General features: G+C 51.1%; 1 protein-coding gene across 1 annotated transcript in view; it reads right to left on the bottom strand.

The window, feature by feature from the left end:
- SCARF2 (scavenger receptor class F member 2) overlaps nt 1–14,180 on the bottom strand; it is a 76,235-nt gene that overhangs the window by 28,704 nt on the left and 33,351 nt on the right. The window contains exon 8 of the mRNA XM_075060093.1: nt 12,213–12,330. Coding sequence (XP_074916194.1) covers nt 12,213–12,330 — 118 coding nt within the window. The remainder of the gene's footprint in view (nt 1–12,212; nt 12,331–14,180) is intronic.

Below are 14,180 nucleotides of genomic sequence, written 5' to 3' on the forward strand. Positions count from 1 at the left end.
CCTTTCCCAGTGCCTAAGCATGCCTCAGTCATCAGGCGTCAAGCCCTGTGCCTCCTGCAACACGGCTATGCCTTTGAGCACCCACATTCTAGTTGCCTAAAGTGCTTGGGTGAGGCGCACAGCGGGGATTGCTGTCAGATCTGCTGGGAACAGAACCCTCATATGGAGAAGGCCCAGGAGGCCAGGCTATACTTCCTATGGATGGAGGCGATGCTGAGACCTTCCTCCGAGCCAAGCCAGTCTGACTCAGCACCGAATACCTCAGTGTGAGTAAGGAGCGCTCCTCCTGCTGTACGGGAGTCCCAGCACCGTTCGCCATCCCCAGTGCCAAGAAAGAAGCACAGAAAACAGCTGGCCAAAAGGGACAGTGAGGTACCAGTGCCATTGTGGTGCCATCCATGCCAGAGGTGTTTGCTAGTGCTCTTGGTACTGCTGTCACTGGCAGTACAAGAGTTGGTGGCACTGGTGCTGGCAGACAGAAGGGAGCATGTACCCCTCATCTGCCATTTGATTCCAGGCCGTGCAGTACCATCTAGAGGGAAACCAACCTTTTTGGCCTGACGCAAGCTTCTCTGCTCTGGCACCAATCTCCGACACGGTAGGAACGGCTCCTTCATGGTCTTCAGAGGAAGGCTGTTGTTGGATTCGGAGGTTGGGTCGTACTCCTCTCATCCGAGGAGTTGCCCCACTACTGCTCCAGTTGTCCCTGCCCTGTTGTGGACCCTGGCATAGGAGTGCTATAGAGTGCTTGGCCTAGTTTCATGGGGTTTTCCCCGATGTCAGGGCCCTATTCAAGATGTTTAATGGCCTCTACAGAAGGGTGCCTCCATCCCATCAGGCAACCCCTGATCCAGACTCTGGTCCCGAGGCCAGGGCTGAGCTTCAGGATCCAGCTTTGTGGGATCCTGTTGGTGCAAAAGGGGACGAGGACGGCCCTCTGCCAGTGCAGACCTTCTCTTCCTCAGATGACGCTGTGTCAAGGCGGGCATGTCATCTCCTCAAGATGACCACAAGGCCCACCTGGAGCTGCTGAAGAGAGTGGCCTCAGACTTAGGCTTACAAGTGGAGGTAGTGAGGGACTCCTCCCACAGCCTAGTTGGCATTCTGACTGCAGCAGACCTGTGAAAAGTAGCCCTATCTCTCACTGAGGCCATTATGGACCTAATGAAAGCCCTCTGGCAAACCCCTGACTTCTTTACCCCATCTCAAAAAGGGCCAAAAGGAAGTACTTTGTGCTTGCCCAAGGCTATGAGTTCTTATACACTCACACCTCCTTGGGTGTCTGGTGGTGTCCAGAGCCAAGAAAAGGGCAGGGCCTGCAAGGGGTGATTTCTAAAGCAAAAGAATCCAAGAAACTAGACCTTTTCTGCAGAGAAGTTTAATGTACTGTGGGACTGCTGCTGGGCAGATATGACTTCAATATGTGACCTTTAAAACCTCTAAGGATGGAGATTCCACCACCTCCCTAGGTAACCCATTCCAGTGCTTCACCACCCTCCTAGTGAAAAAGTTTTTCCTAATATCCAACCTAAACCTCAACCACTGCAACTTGAGACCATTACTCAATCCACCTCAAGGCTTCTCATGTTCCAGGAGCACAAAATGAGCTGGCAGATTGTGTCAGCAGGTCTTTCAAGTGGTCCCTTCACCTGGAAATCATGAGGGATTTTTTCAAGAAGCAGAGGACTCCCTGGATAGACGTGTTCGCAACCAGACACAACAGAAAGTGACACCAGATTTGCTCCCTATGAGGCCACAGCCCGGGTTCACTCACGGATGCCTTCTTGATCCCATGGACAGTGAACCTATTCTACGCTTTCACCCATCCTGCTTGTGCACAAGGTCCTACTGAAAATCAAACAGGACCAGATGAGGGTCATTCTCATAGCCCCAGCTTGGCCCTGTCAGCACTGGCTTGCCACACTCCTGGGCTTTCCATAGTGACTGATTGCACTACCTCTGCTTCCAGACCTGATCTTTCAGGACCACAGTTGACTGCTCCAGCCAAATCTCAGCAGCCTCCACCCAATGGCCTGGAAGCGCCAACTGCTAAATAATACAGAGCTGGCCTGTTCGGAGCAGGTTCGCCAAGTCCTATTAGGTAGCAGGAATCCCTCCACCAGGGCTACATACCGCTCCAAATGAAATGGGCTTCCCAATGGGGAATCTCGCCCACACAGTCATCTCTGCAGGGCGTTCCTGAGTATTTGTTACACCTGAAAAGGTCCACGTTGCAGCAATTTCAGCATTCCATCCCTCGGTGAATAATCAGTCCATTTTTTCACATGAAATGTCCATCCATTTCCTCAAGGGCCTGGAAAACCTATACCCCCTAATATGAGAACCTGTTCCTCCATGGTCTTATCAAAACATATGAGTCCCCCATTTGAGCTGCTGGCAATGTGGCCATTGTCATATCTTTCACGGAAAATGGCTTTCTTGGTGTCCATTAGGGTCTCGGAGATCCACACCCTCATGTTGGAACCCCTGTGCATGGTCTTCTTTAAGGATAAGGCGCAGCTGCGTCCTCACCCTGCCTTCCTTCTGATGCTGTTTTCTCAATTTCACAGTAATCAGGCAATCTTCCTGCCAGTTTTCTACCCAAAGCCACACATGAATAGGGCGGAGCAACATCTTCAGACTCTGGACATTAGATGTGCCCTAGTGTTCTACATAGAGAGGAACAAGCTGTTCCATAGATCCACCCAACTCTTTGTAGCGGTAGTTGACAGGATGAAAATCCTACCCACCTCTGCTGAGAGAATTTCATCTTGGATCTCATTGTGCATTCACACGTTATGAGCTGGCGGATGGTCTGCCACCATCTATCCTGACTGTCCACCCCACAAGGGTGCAAGCATCATCATCATCATTCCTGACCCAGGCCCTTATGCAGGAGATTTGCAGAGCCGCAACTTGGTCGTTGGTGCATGTTTTCTATTCATTACGCCATTACTTAACAGGCTAGGGATGATGTCAGTTTCAGTCAAGCTGTTTTACAGTCAGCATGTCCATGAACTTTGATCCCACCTCCTACGCTACTGCTTGGGAGTCACCTCCAGTGGAATGGACATGTGCAATCACTTGAAGAAGAAAAAAAAGTTACTAACCTGTCTGCAACCAGGGCCGGCGCTTCCATTTAGGTGGCCTAGGAAATCGCCTAGGGCGCCAGGATTATTGGTGGGTGGCATTTTGCCGGAGGGGGCAGCAGGTGGCTCCGGTGGAGCTGCCGCAGTCGTGCCTGTGGAGGGTCCCCTGGTCCCGCGGCTCCAGTGGAGCTGCCACAGTCTTGCCTGTGGACGGTCGGCTGCTCCCGCGGCTCCGGTGGACCTGCCGCAGGCACCACTGCAGCAGCTCCACCGGAGCTGCGGACCAGCGGACCCTCCGCAGGCACCACTGCGGCAGCTCCACCGGAGCCGCGGGACCAGGGCGTGGGTCAGCGAAATTGCCGTGCGCCTAGGGCGCTAAAACCCCTAGCGCCAGTCCTGTCTGCAACTGTTGTTCTTCAAGATCTGTTGCACATGTCTGTTCCACAACCCACTCTCCTACCCCTCTTTTGGAGTTGGACAGAAAAAGGGGACTAAGAGGGTGCGGGGTCGTTTGGGCCCTCTATACTGGTGCTACGAGTGCGCAGCCTCAGAAGGTGCCAGAGATGACTCAATGGGTACCACTGAGGGAAAAATTTCTGGCAGCTGTGCTCAAGGCGTGCACAGACCTACAGTGGAATGTGCCGCACATCTTGAAGAACAACAGTTATGGGAAGGTTAGTAGCTGTTTTTTCTGCCTCATGCTGCCTTGTGGTGTGGGGCTCCCCTAATTTGGTTTAAACAAAACAATCCTTGACTGGTGTTTTCTAGCATGGCTATAGTTAGTTCTGTGTTTGTACTGTACCTCGCACAGTGGAGCCCTGCTCCATGACTGGGACTTCTAGGTGCTACGGGAGTATAAATAAATAACCACAGTAACACTGTGATGTGAACAGGCTGAAAAGCCAAGGCGACAACACCTAGAAAGGGAAGCACAGAAGACACTCTGTGTGTTCCCTAAAGTTCCCTCTAGCCCTCCCACACTTTCATTAACTACAGGAGCCCACAGCTGATTGCCTTGTGATATGTTGTCATGCTGTCACTAGAGGGTGCTAAACAGTTACACTCCATATTCATCTAGGACAGAGGTCCCCAATCTGTGGAGTGCGCTCCTCTTGGGGGCGTGGAGGAATGTTTGTGAAGATGTTTGCAGGGGTGTGGTTGGGCCGTGTCCTGGCTCTGGTCCCGGGGATTGGCTGCCGACCCTGCACCTGGGGATCTATGCTCAGGGCCCTGGTTGCCAACCCCATGCTCTTGGCCCTCTGTCCAGGGCTCTACTCTTGGCTGCATCTGCCATCCCTGTGCCTGGGACCCTAGCTACTGGCATCAGCTGCTCCTTCCCACTAGGCTGGGCCTCCTTACCCCTGTTTGCGTCTCCCACTCCTGGCTGGTGGGGAGTGGACACAGGTAAGGGGGGCACAATATGAAAAGTTTGGGGACCACAGATCTAGGATTTTGCACAGAACAGGGGGCAAACCTGCCAAAGTTTAGAATTAGCCACAACCTGAACTCGTTCCACTCACTGCAAAGAGATTCTGCCATTCCACTGCTGCTAGCAGGGGTGCTGCCATTTCCTCCTGGAGCTCTGCACTGGGGAAGGAGCAGCCTGTGCTTTCCAGAGCTAACCCCATCCTGCGATGCGCCAGCACAGCCACAAAGAGCCAGAGAGCCCAACAAATCACGGACGAAGGAAACTATTTCGAGACTTTTCCCAAGAAATACTTCTGACAATGAGTCTGCGTTTGTGAAGTGGCTTCTTTTATCTGCACAATAATTAGATGCAGACCACACGTTCTCCAAACCAGATGTACGGGTTTGGAATTTAATTGGCACTACTGCCAAATGGAGGTTTCCTGCAGCAGTCGACAGTATGAGATGCAGCCACACTGCAGGGAGATTTTTTCCACAGCTATTTCAGTTGGAAAGGAGCTGCTACTTCCCTCTTTGCTCCTTCATAGCAGCAGGATAGAGCTATGGCTGGCCTAGTCATTAAAGCTAACAATCGCCTATCCAAACGCCACCAAGAAAGGTGGATGATACTCTGAGCCATGCCAGGTTTGATGGCCCTGACCAGCCAATCTCACATGCCCACACTTCAGTCCAAACCCATGCAGGTTGATATGGCCCAGACTCACCTCTCCAAAAGGGGAGTAGGCTCAATGCCAGGCAGAAGACCTCTGTCTGTTTTGTGGACAACCTGAGCATTTTGCTTCATTCTGTCCATATAAGGCCTGACCCACATTTCGATCAGGAAATGCCCCAGCTCCGACAGAGGGATCTAAGCTGGGCCAGTTTTCCTCCCTCATTTGGCCATGCAGAGCCCACATCTGTCCACCAGGGCTTTTGCAGTGTCCAACCAACAGCCAACATCCCCGCAGATTCCACTTTGTCTACGGCACCCTGCCATGTTGGCCAGTCAAGAAGCACTAGTTGATTCCAAAGCCTCTACTGCATGGACTAACTAGCCTTGAATGAGGTCACCATCTGGAATCGATACCCTTCTACTGCTCTCGAGACACTTCGCTCTGCTCAGATCTTTACCAAGCTGGACCTCCACGGAGCTTATAACCTTGTCTGTATTCAGGAATAGGATGAGTGGAAGACTGCCTTCCACACCCGGTTCACACATTTTGAGTACTTGGTAATGTCTTTTGGATTGTGCATTGTCCTTGCGATGTTCCAACATTTAATCAAGGATATTCTTAGAGACATGTTGGACCAGATTGTTGTGATCTTCCTTGATGATATCTTCTCTGAGACCCAGGTCCTTCATGACCAATATGTGACCTGGGTCTTGGAAGGGCTCCACCAGAACCACCTTTATGCTTAACTAGAAAAGTTTGAATTTGACCAGAGCACAATCAGGTTTTTAGGATACAGCATTTTGCCTGAAGGGCTGACTATGGATCCATGTAAGGTATCTGCCATCTCCAAGTGGGCAGCTCCGAGGGACGTGCAATAGGTATAATGATTCCTCGGTTTTGCCAACTTTTCCCCACCTGGTAGCCCCTATGAGGGCACTCTTCCAGAAGGGAGAATGATCTGTCTGGTCTTCAGTTCAGTTTTAGTTCAGCTTTGACCAACTAAAGAGAGCTTTCACCATGGCGCCCCTCCTTGTCCATACAGATCCCACCCAACCATTTACCCTGGAGACCAGTACATCAAAATTTCACCATTGGAGCCATACTGTCACAACAAATGGGTCACATAATTAGCTCCACCCACATGCCTTTTATTCACAAAAGTTAACCCTGGCACAAAGGAACTACAACATTTTGGATAAGAAGTTACTGGTGACCAAGGCAACCATTGAAGAGTGGCGCCACCTCCTGGAAGGATCCTGGTGCAGGTCAATACTAGCCACAAGAACTTGGAATATTTCTGTATGGCTCAAAACGTAAATCAGCATCAGATCTGTTGGTCATTATTTTTTGCCCAATTTGAGTTTGTCATGGCTTACTGCCTGGGTGCTAGAAATGGAAAAGTGGATGCCTTGTCCCTCAAGGATGACTACGTCAAATCTCACACAGAACCTCTTTTGAGTCCTTAAACCGTCACATTTTGCCAGTGGAATGGTGGTGAAGAGCCTAATGTCCATCATTTGGTCCTGGCTGCCTCATGACCCATTTGCTACCCAGATCGACCAGGCTTTGGACAATGCAAATACCCAGCCTGGCTCACATTTACTCTACCACGGGGAACACATTTATGTCCCTGATGGTCTACCTTGATGCAAAGTCCTGAAACTTTGCCACGATGCACCTCTCAATGGTCACTTTGGCCAAACTAAAACTTTGAGCTTAGTTTCATGGACCTTCTGGTGGCTGGGTGAGCACCCTGTCAAAAAATACATTAGCTTTTGTGACCTTTGCTCCTGAATCAGAAACACACATGTGAAGCCACTCAACCTTCTCCAGACACTGCCCAACCTGCCCCAGCTCTGGTCCACTGTGTCTCTGGACTTCACTATGGATCTGACTCATTCTCGGTAGTGCACAGTGGTTGATCAAGATTGCACATTTTGTTCCTTCCTGCAAAGTACCAACCACCTCAGAGGCAGTCCATCTCTTTTAGAACATGTCTTCCAACTGCCATATGTCAGATCGAGGCAATTCATTGCGCACTTCTGGCATGAGTTTTTTAAGCTCCTAAGCATAGCACTTCTTATCTCACCAGCGTACCATCCACACACTATGGACAGACAGAATGGGTAAATCAGATCCCGGAGCAGTACCTCCCAATTGTAGTGTTTGTCCTCCTGAACAGTTCAATTCTGGGGCTCCTACTTGGGACTGGGAGGAAGATGAGGGTAGTGGCGGAGCTGGGAGAAGCCCAGAGAAGTAACAAGTGACTCCCCCTAGAGCCCATCCTTTCCCTGTGCCTCCAGCTGGAGGCTCCAATGTCCAGGCAGCTCTGCTACTCAGCTCTGACCCCTCCCCCACAAGTCCACCTCGAACTCCTAGCACCTCCAGCCCCTGCACTCCCCTGCGCAGTTCTGGACTGAAAGTCTCCTGCACTGACCCATCTCTGAGCACCCTCGACTCCTGCCCGAGCCCGACACTGGCACCTCTGGCTCAGAGAATGCTCTGCAGGGGAGGAAAAGGGGCCGTCTGGTAAGGGAGCACAGGTACAATAGCCACCGGCAAAGGCCTTCTGTTTGGCCCACCAGGAATCAGCTGTTCCTTCTTGTTCCAGCTGGGGGCTCTGCTGTAAAGGTGGCCCTGCTACCTGGCTCCAGCTGGCCCTGGGCTCCTCTTAGCTCTGGCCCTTGTACTCCCTGACTATGAGGCAGTCCCCTGGGTGGGGCACAGAGAGGTGGGTCAGCGTGGGAGCTGCTGTAGTTGGGAATGAGAAAGGGAATGCAGGTGCTGGAGCCACCAGGAGCGGAGCTGGAGCCAGGTAGCAGGGCTGTCCTTCTATCAGAGCCCCCATTGGGGAGCAGGACAGGGCAGCTGTCAAGCAGGCCAACAGAAGACCCTTATGGACTGGATCAGGCTTTCAGGGGGCTCTCTAGCTTCCTTGGGGCCTTCTGCGATTGCCTGGGTTGCAGGTGCTTAATGCTGCCATGAGCACCACTGTTGCTTCTTAAATTGTCAGCAGGATGACTGGGTCTCCCTTCTGCCTTTTGTAGAATTTGCCTATAACAATTTGGGCCACACCTCTACCCAACACAGCCCGGTCTATGCCAACTTTGGCTTCCACCCATGTTTCTACCCAGTGTTACCCATAGTTTCCTTGGTCCCTGCAGTGGCAGATCTGGTCACTCAGCAGGAAGCTGCCAGAGACCTACATGTGCTGCCCAAAGGTGAGCCCATCTGCCCACATACATGTGTACTCGGGCAGCTATCAAGTCAGGAGGCCAGTACTTGGTCGGGAAGCCCCTAGGGAAAGCTGAGGGTGTAATGGCACTAGTTACTCAGCAGGTCGTACACTTTTCTCCAAGTCAGTGTCACTCTGCTGCTATGCCTGTGGGGGAGGTTCAGACTTAATCCCTTGTAAGTATCAAAGATTTCATGGCACTTGAAACAGCACGAGTTTGACCCTGATGTCTTGTCCAAATTCTATGAAGGTAATTATGTTCTTTCTACTTACATTTCCCTGAGTTTCTGCTTGGCAGTGCTATCCCTGACTCCCAGGGCCTCTTTGCAATGCAATGTTAGATGGACTTTCTGCCCAGAGACGGCTGCACCCCCCTTCCCCTGGCACCCTGCACTACAGGACGGCTGCACTGGCAGATGGCAAAGCCCTGGGGTTGGGCCCAAGCCAGGGGAGTCAAGGCTGCTAAGAGTGGCCATTACAAAAAACCTGTTTGCAATTACCTAGAGTTTTCAGAAATCTTCGCCTTTTTGGTTGAAATTTTCCAGGCTCAGTCTGTGTCTGAGGTCGAAAATGTTTGGAAAGTGTCTGCAAAAGTAGTTCAGTCATTGCAGAGAATGAGGGAAAATGCACTCCCCAGCTGTGGAAACATTTTATATTGATTTTAACCAGCTTTACTGTGGAAATGGGTGGGAGTGCACCGACTGGGGGCCCTGGCTGAGCAGCCTAGGGGAGGGGAGAGGTAGGGGTGGCTAGAGACGGGTCTGAGCAGAATGGAAGGAGGAGGAGGGGTGAGGGGGCTAGAGTCCTGGCTGAGCAAAAGTGCTCCCATTCCAGTTGGATTTTTGTCATGGATTCGCAGATTCTAAGGCCAGAAGTGCCCATTCTGATCTAGTCTGACCTGGGTTTACAAGGCAGAGAACCACCTAGGGATTCTAGCCCAATAACCTCTAGTTGAACCAGAGCAGATCTTTAGAAAAAGACCCCCAGTTCTGACTGAAGGGCTCCCAGTTATAGACAATCCCCCATGTCCTTGAATAAGTTATTCCAATGGCTACTTCCCTTCACTGTTAAAAATCTGTGCAGTGTTTCTATTCTGAATTTGCCTAGCATTTGCTCCCAGCCATCGGATCCCATTCTGCCTTGTCCGCTGGATTAACCAGCTCCTATGCCAGCTCTCATCTCCCTGTGTGAACAGGCCACTTGATGGATCTCCGAGCATTTGGCAATCACGCAGCGTAGTGGCCATCATGTAGATTTCTCATTGATCTGGTTCTGTGCCCTCCACCAGTGACTGCTTTGTGGGATAGCTAGGGAAAGAACACACTGACTTCCTTGGTTCCTTGGATGATGGGCAAGGCGCCATTTCCAACCAGTTCGGGGAACACCTTGGTCTGGTTAAAGGGATCTTCCCTCTGCTGGCAATGCTGCATTTTCCCCTTCCTGCCCCCAAATACCCCCTTGGCCTAGGGGCATGAGCCAGAGGCTGAGAGCACTTGTATAGGGAGGGTCTCAAAGCACTTTACAACCACTATTGCATGGTGCCTTATCATGTCTCTGCAAGGACTTCCTCCCAGTCTGCAGATGGTGATGCTGAGACATAGAACAGCAATGAGACGAGTAGCATAGATCAGGGTAAACAGTTTCTCTGCTTCTCTTTCTTCGAAAATGGAGTTTAGTTTAGGTTCATGTAACCAATTTTTTTTTTTTTTACACCACTCCACCACTGGACGAGACCCCTCTAAGGTCACAGAGTCAGTGTTGGGCCCAGGCTTAGCCCCTGCAGCCTCTGATCCCCAGAGCTGTGTCCGACTGTTCCAGCTTGGACCATGCTCTGGAACAGTCGGACTCATGCTGTTTCTGCCACATCCTTGCCTGTCTGATGTACACTGCATGGCACATGCCCAGGGCAGGTGCTACACATGTATCCCGAGTGGCAGAAAGAATCACTCTGTGATCTACCGTGTAAATAAAATGAGAGACTGAGCCAAGAGCTGTGACTAGGGACGGATGGTAACACAGGCTCACGGGGCTCTGGCTGCAGCCCGACCTCTAGCAGAGCCTGACCTCAGTGGCTGGAATCTCCATTGAGCTCCTGCAGGCATGAGGGGGTCAGTGACAAGAGGCTGATTGGCACTACCCAGTGCATGGCTGGGCCCATGCTGGAAGGGTCTGTGGCCCATCTAAGGGAGGGTCGGAGGAGCAGAGGCTGAGGTCATGCGCACACAAGCGTTGATATGGCCATGCTGAGTGAAGTTTTCCCATGGAGATGCCAGGGGCCAGGGCAGTAGAGCAGGGGGCTCAGAACCTGCTCCCCACTCAGGGGCACAGGTACCTCAGTACAGCACTGAGGACATGGTGGACGGACAGGCTCCTGGACCGCACTCCATCCGGACCAGCTCTTTGCCACTTTTCCTTTTCAGGCAGCAAGATAAATGCTGACCCTGCAGGGAGGTGACGTTCAGAGTGGGGATTTAAACGGGCCTGTCAGAGCCTGGCACTTTGGGGCCCAGGCATGCTGCACAAGGAGAGGGATCGGGACGCTTGCTAATGAGGCCATGGGTACAGCTGGCCCAGCAGCTGCTCCGCAGGGACACAGAGGCAACAAGGGCCCATTGTTACTGCTGGAAACTCTACACTTGCCCTCCCTGGCTTCAGTGAACTCAGCCCATGTGTCGTATTAACAGATCCCTGAGAGCTCAGCTTCTGCACTGCACCTCCCTGCCCTTTGCTCAGCAGCTGCACCCAAGGGGCAGGCTAAGGGAGCGTCTACACTGCAACAGAAATAGAATCCTAAACACAGGCCTGGCAGGAACCTCGAGGGGTCACAACATCCAGCGCTGAGGCAGGACCAAGTAAACCTAGAACAGCCCTGACAAATGTTTGTCCAACCTGGTCTTAAAAACCTTCAGGGACAGGGATTCCACAAGCCTCCCTGGTCCAGGGGCTTAACGATCCCTTTAGTTAGACAAGATTTCCTAATATCTAACCTAAATCTCCCTTGCCGCAGATGAAGCCCATTACTTCTCATCCTGCCATCAGGGGACATAGACAACAATCCATCATCATCCTCTTTATAGCAGCTCTTAACATATTTGAAGACTGTTGTCAGCCTCCCCACCTCAGTCTTCTTCTCCCACTACTAAACACACCCCGTTTTTTAACCTTTCCACCTGCGTCAGGTTTTGTAAACATTGGGATGTTTCTGTCACTCTCCTCTGGAGTCTCTCCAATTTGGCCACCTCTTTCCTGACCAAGACAGCACTAAAAGCAGAGGCTAGCCGCACCTGGATGAGCGGCGGGGAGGGGACGGGGGGGGGCTAGCTGGCCAGGTGTGATCCTGTCTAAGATCCTTGGTATGTACTCAGGACAGCTTGCCCCTCCCGCTGCTAGCTCTGCCATGGCTCCTGTGTGGGGACTGGCTCCTCCAGCTCCAGTGCAGACATACCTTAAGCCATCCTGGCTGCTGCTCAGTTTGTAAGGAGTGTGTGACCTTTGCAGGGGTGGGGCAGAGGACATTCTAGGATCTCTCTCCCAGGGGGGATTAATCTAGGATAACATCCCCCGGGGGAGTTTTCAGGCTATGGATGGTTTCCAAAACTCAAAAGAAATTTTAAAATTTTTTTCTCAAATTTTTCCATCCCAAACCTGAAAAATGCCATGGCAGATTCCAGCTGAAGAGAACATGTTGCTTCATTGGACAGGCTCAATGACTGGCAGCTCGGCAGCTCCGGGATGGACGGACGGCAGCGGCTCCAGAAAGGCCGCACACTGGGCTCTCACTGTTGAGGCAAAGGCACAGACACTTACCCCTGAGCTTCCTCCTTCTTGCGACAGACACAGCAGCAGCAGAGCAGCGAGAGGAGAAGGATGAGCAGCAAAGCCAGCAAGGCCCCCGCTGCGATCACTCCCATCCGCTGATTGGCCTCTGAAAAGACACACAAGGCACTCCATTAATGCACTGCCCTGGGGACGAGTGGAGAGCCAGTAGCTCATCCCAGTCATGTCCCAGATCCTATGAGGTGGCCAGTCGGAGTGGGGAAAGAGGGAGGGAAGGCACCTTCCCTGTTGCCTGCCCCTCCCCGCCACACACCAAGGCAGCTCAGACGCCCTCACTGAGTCCAATCACCAGCACTCCCACCAAGCAGAGACCATGATAAAATCTCTCCCCAAATCTCCCCTTTGGGTGTGACAGTTCCTGAGCTGCCCCTCTGCCCCACGGTGAGCCCCAGGGCTGACGTCACTGGCGGAGCAGAGTCCGCATCAATAGCATCTGAGAGATGATAGGTAGGTGGGGACGGCCATGAAAGGCCTTGAAAGCGAAGCCCAGCGGTTGGTGTTTGATACGGTGGAGAAGTGGGAACCAAGGGAGGGATGCAAAAAGAGGAGTGACGTGGCCAAAGCAACGAGCCAGCATCATTTTGAGTGGAAATGAGTGGGGTAAATTGGCGAATGCGTACAAGACATTTTAAACCCAGAGGCACCATTGTGATCATCTAGTCTGATGTCCCCTATAACACAGACCAGAGAATTCCCACACCCAGAGATCTGCCAGAGCTGATCTCTTAGAAAGAGGCACCCAATCTTAATTTAGGCTAGGATTTTCAAAGGATCCTCAGAGAGTTAGATGCTCAATACCCATTGTAATTCAGGCCTTTATGTCCCTTTGAGAATCCCAGCGTTAAAGAATCCAAGTGACAGAGAATCCACCACATCCCTTGGTGAGATGTTCAGTGGTTAATTATCCTCACTGTTAAAAATGTGTCCCTTATTTCCAGCCTGAAATTCTCTAGCTGCAGCTCCCTTCACTTACATCTGGTTCTGTCTTTGTCACACAGATTATTCATGGATTCAAAAGGCAGAAGGATCCCTTACGATCATCTCGTCTGACCGCCTGTATCAGACAGGCCAGACACCTGCCCCACAATAATTCGTAGAACAGAGCTTTTAGAATAAAACATCTAATCTTGATTGAAAAATGGCCAGTGATGGAGAATTTACCACAATACTTGGTAAATGGTTCCGATGGTTAATTACTGTCCCCATTAAAAATTAACACCCTATTTCCAGTCTGAAGTTGTCTAGCTTCAACTTGCACCCAGTAGATTGTCTTATACCTTTCTCTGCTAGACTGAAGAGCCCATTATTAAATATTTGTTCCCCACGTAGATAGCTAAAGACCATGATCAAGTCACCCCTGAGCCTTCTCTTTGTTAAGCTAAACAAAGTTCAATCACTTTAAGGCAGGTTTTCTAACCCTTTAATCATTCTTGGGCCTCTTCTCAGAATCCTCTCCAATTATCAACATCCTTTTTGGATTGTGGGCACCCAACCTGGCCGTGGTAGTCCAGCGCGGTCCCACCAGTACCAAACAGAGGTAAAATAACTTCCCTATTCCTAATGGAGATCCTCCTGTTTATACATCCCAGGATCGCACTAGCTCTTTTGACCACCGCAGCCATTGGGAGCTCGTGTTCAGCTGATTAACCACCCAACTCCCAAATGTTTTTCAGAGTCACTGCTTCCCAGGCTGGAATCCCTCATCACATATGTGTGGCCTACATTCTTTGCTCCTACATGTAGATATTTACATTTATCCATATTAAAATGCATATTGTTTGCTTGTGCCCAGTTTACCAATTGATCCATAGGGCTCTGAATAGTGAGCGGTCCTTTTTGTTATTTACCTCTCCTCCAGTTTGTATCATCTGCAGACTTTATCAGTGAGGATTTTCAGTTTTCTTCCAGAGCACTGATAAAGATGCTAAATAGCATAGG

This window comes from Chelonoidis abingdonii, chromosome 22 (assembly GCF_003597395.2).
Source record: "Chelonoidis abingdonii isolate Lonesome George chromosome 22, CheloAbing_2.0, whole genome shotgun sequence".
NCBI lineage: Eukaryota > Metazoa > Chordata > Testudines > Testudinidae > Chelonoidis > Chelonoidis abingdonii.